General features: G+C 34.0%; 2 protein-coding genes across 6 annotated transcripts in view; both read right to left on the bottom strand.

The window, feature by feature from the left end:
• LOC111683379 (signal transducer and activator of transcription B-like) overlaps positions 1–2,414 on the bottom strand; it is a 158,485-nt gene that overhangs the window by 143,477 nt on the left and 12,594 nt on the right. The window lies entirely within an intron of this gene.
• LOC111688891 (peritrophin-48-like) lies at positions 230–1,998 on the bottom strand. The gene is made up of 3 exons (XM_023451390.2): positions 1,916–1,998; positions 1,270–1,832; positions 230–1,209 (listed from the first exon to the last, which is right to left on the bottom strand). Exons 1-3 carry the CDS (start codon positions 1,920–1,922, stop codon positions 364–366), a joined length of 1,416 nt encoding a protein of 471 aa, XP_023307158.2. The 5' UTR covers positions 1,923–1,998; the 3' UTR covers positions 230–363.

The raw sequence follows: 2,414 nt of genomic DNA, 5'->3' as shown, positions 1-2,414 counted from the left end.
AGAACTAGAACAGAACTAGAACAGAACTAAAACAGAACTAGAACAGAACTAGAACAGAACTAGAACAGAACTAAAACAGAACTAGAACAAAACTAGAACAGAACTAGATTTGGAAATTTTTAGGTACTTGAATTTGAAATATTTGAAATGAGTAGAAATAAATTTCTTAGTTTAACTACTCTGGCAACGCTTTTTTAATAATTGATTGATTGTTTGTTGTAAATCTTAAAAAAAACTGCATACTATTAGGATTTATGAATTATTTCAACGAATTTCAAAAAAAAACTTGTAATTTTATTCAACAATTAGTGCTTGACTGAAGACATTTTAATTAATTTTTAATTTTTTGGCTTCTTCGTTGTTTTAGGCTTTTTTGTTGTTGTTTTTTTTTGGTGGCTTTTTTGTTTTTCCGTTATCTAAAGCGGGGTTTTTTCCATCTAGTGTAGTTTCAACACGCTCTGGCTCTGTTGTTGCTGGTGTAGTTTTCTCCGGCTCTGTTTCCGTTGGCTTAGTTTCTTCTGGCTCTGCTGTTGCTGGTGTTGTTTTCTCCGGCTCCGTTTCCGTTGGCTTTGTTTCCTCTGGCTCAGTTGTTGCTGGTGTACTTTTCTCTGGATCAGTTGTTGCTGGTGTACTTTTCTCTGGCTCAGTTGTTGCTGGTGTACTTTCCTCTGGATCAGTTTTCGCTGGTGTACTTTCCTCTGGATCAGTTTTCGCTGGTGTGGATTCTTTAGAGGGTTCTTCGGTTGTAGTGGCTGTTTCAAGGTAACAAGCACCATTATTTTTTCTATAATCTGGTAAATTTGTATCATTATTAGTACATATTTGTTCTTGTTCGTTAAAATAGCCGCTGACACACGTGCCCTTAACAATCTCCTTTCCATCTTTACATACTAAATAATTCATGCAAGTGGGATCAACAGCATTTACAAAAGTTGTGTTGACAAATTCACAACGATCACAGCCTTCAACCGGTGTAGCCTCTTGACGATTTTTGCAGCTTTTTGTGTTCACATCGTAATATTCACCATTTTCACATGAATTTTTTTTCCACGTATAATTATTATTAGATACTGTACATTCGAAGTAAATAGAGCAGACACCAGAATTGGGAATTATTTTGTCTAGTTCAGTTTCATTACAGATTTCGGTTGGTCCAGCGCACATATTGCCATTACTCGGTACACACATGCGTTTTTCGGCATTGTAGATCTTGTTAAATAAAAAAATAAATATTATATGTATGTTTCATATTTAGGTATAAAGACTTACCAATCCGTTCTGGCATACGCCTTTTGAGTCTTGGTTTCCGTAGCAAACATGCCAAGCGGCACAATCGTCGATATCACCAAAGAATTGACCAACTTGCATAATCTGACATATATTTTCTATCTCTATAGGTGCACTACTATATGGGCAATCGCCGGAAGCACACAGTTTTGTATCCTTATTAAAATACTGTCCATATGCACAGTTACCACTGGCTAATATTTCATTCTTTTCACAATAAATCCACCTCTGACAGTCATTAGGATCTGATACAAAACCCACGACATTATTATCACATGGATTAGGAGTTTTAATATTACAATTCGCTGAAGAGGCAGATACACAATTTTGTTTATCTTTGCTAAAGACATCGCTACCGCTACAAGAGGTTTCAATTACTTGGCCATTGTCTCTGCAGATGTAATACTTTTGGCATGAGATTAAACTGGGAAATTTAGTGCCAGTTGGTACAAGTTGACAGTAGCTGCTAACATTGTAGCCAGCATAGGCCGCTTGTAAGCTAAATGCTAATAGCATGATGGCAACACTAGCCACTTGAGATGAAACTAAGGAAACAAGTTTGAACAACAGATATTGTATACAAAAATATTGAAAATAACCAAATCCTTAATCCTTTTTGCTCACTTACCACCCATGTTTAAAAAAGTTTTATATTATTTAGCGAATTTTCTATTTTTCACTAGTCGTTAGATTTTTAACACTGACTATGTTTGTCCGAGATTATGTTGCCTTTTATAATAAAAAGTCTATTACTTAGGTATTTCATTATTTCTAAATAGATATAAATTTAGCTATTGTTTAAGAAATAAAAATTAATTAAACAAAATTTATTTACAAACAACTAGTTTTGCCTATTAAAAGAAATCCCTCAATTTAAAGATAAGATTTTAACTTTTAATAAACTGACCTTAAACATGGGCTGTGCCGAATATTTTACACCCTTAAATGCAGTTAATTATGAAGAAATATATTAGTTTTTAGTAATACTTTGACTATAGATTAGGCCAAAGACCAGACCTTAGACAAGACTAGACTATAGACTAGACTATAGACTAGACTATAGACTAGACTATAGACTAGACTATAGACTAGACTATAGACTAGACTATAGACTAGACTATAGACTA

The sequence above is a fragment of the Lucilia cuprina genome, chromosome 5 (genome assembly GCF_022045245.1).
Source record: "Lucilia cuprina isolate Lc7/37 chromosome 5, ASM2204524v1, whole genome shotgun sequence".
NCBI classification, from domain to species: domain Eukaryota; kingdom Metazoa; phylum Arthropoda; class Insecta; order Diptera; family Calliphoridae; genus Lucilia; species Lucilia cuprina.
This window is presented reverse-complemented; position numbering and strand designations above follow the sequence as displayed.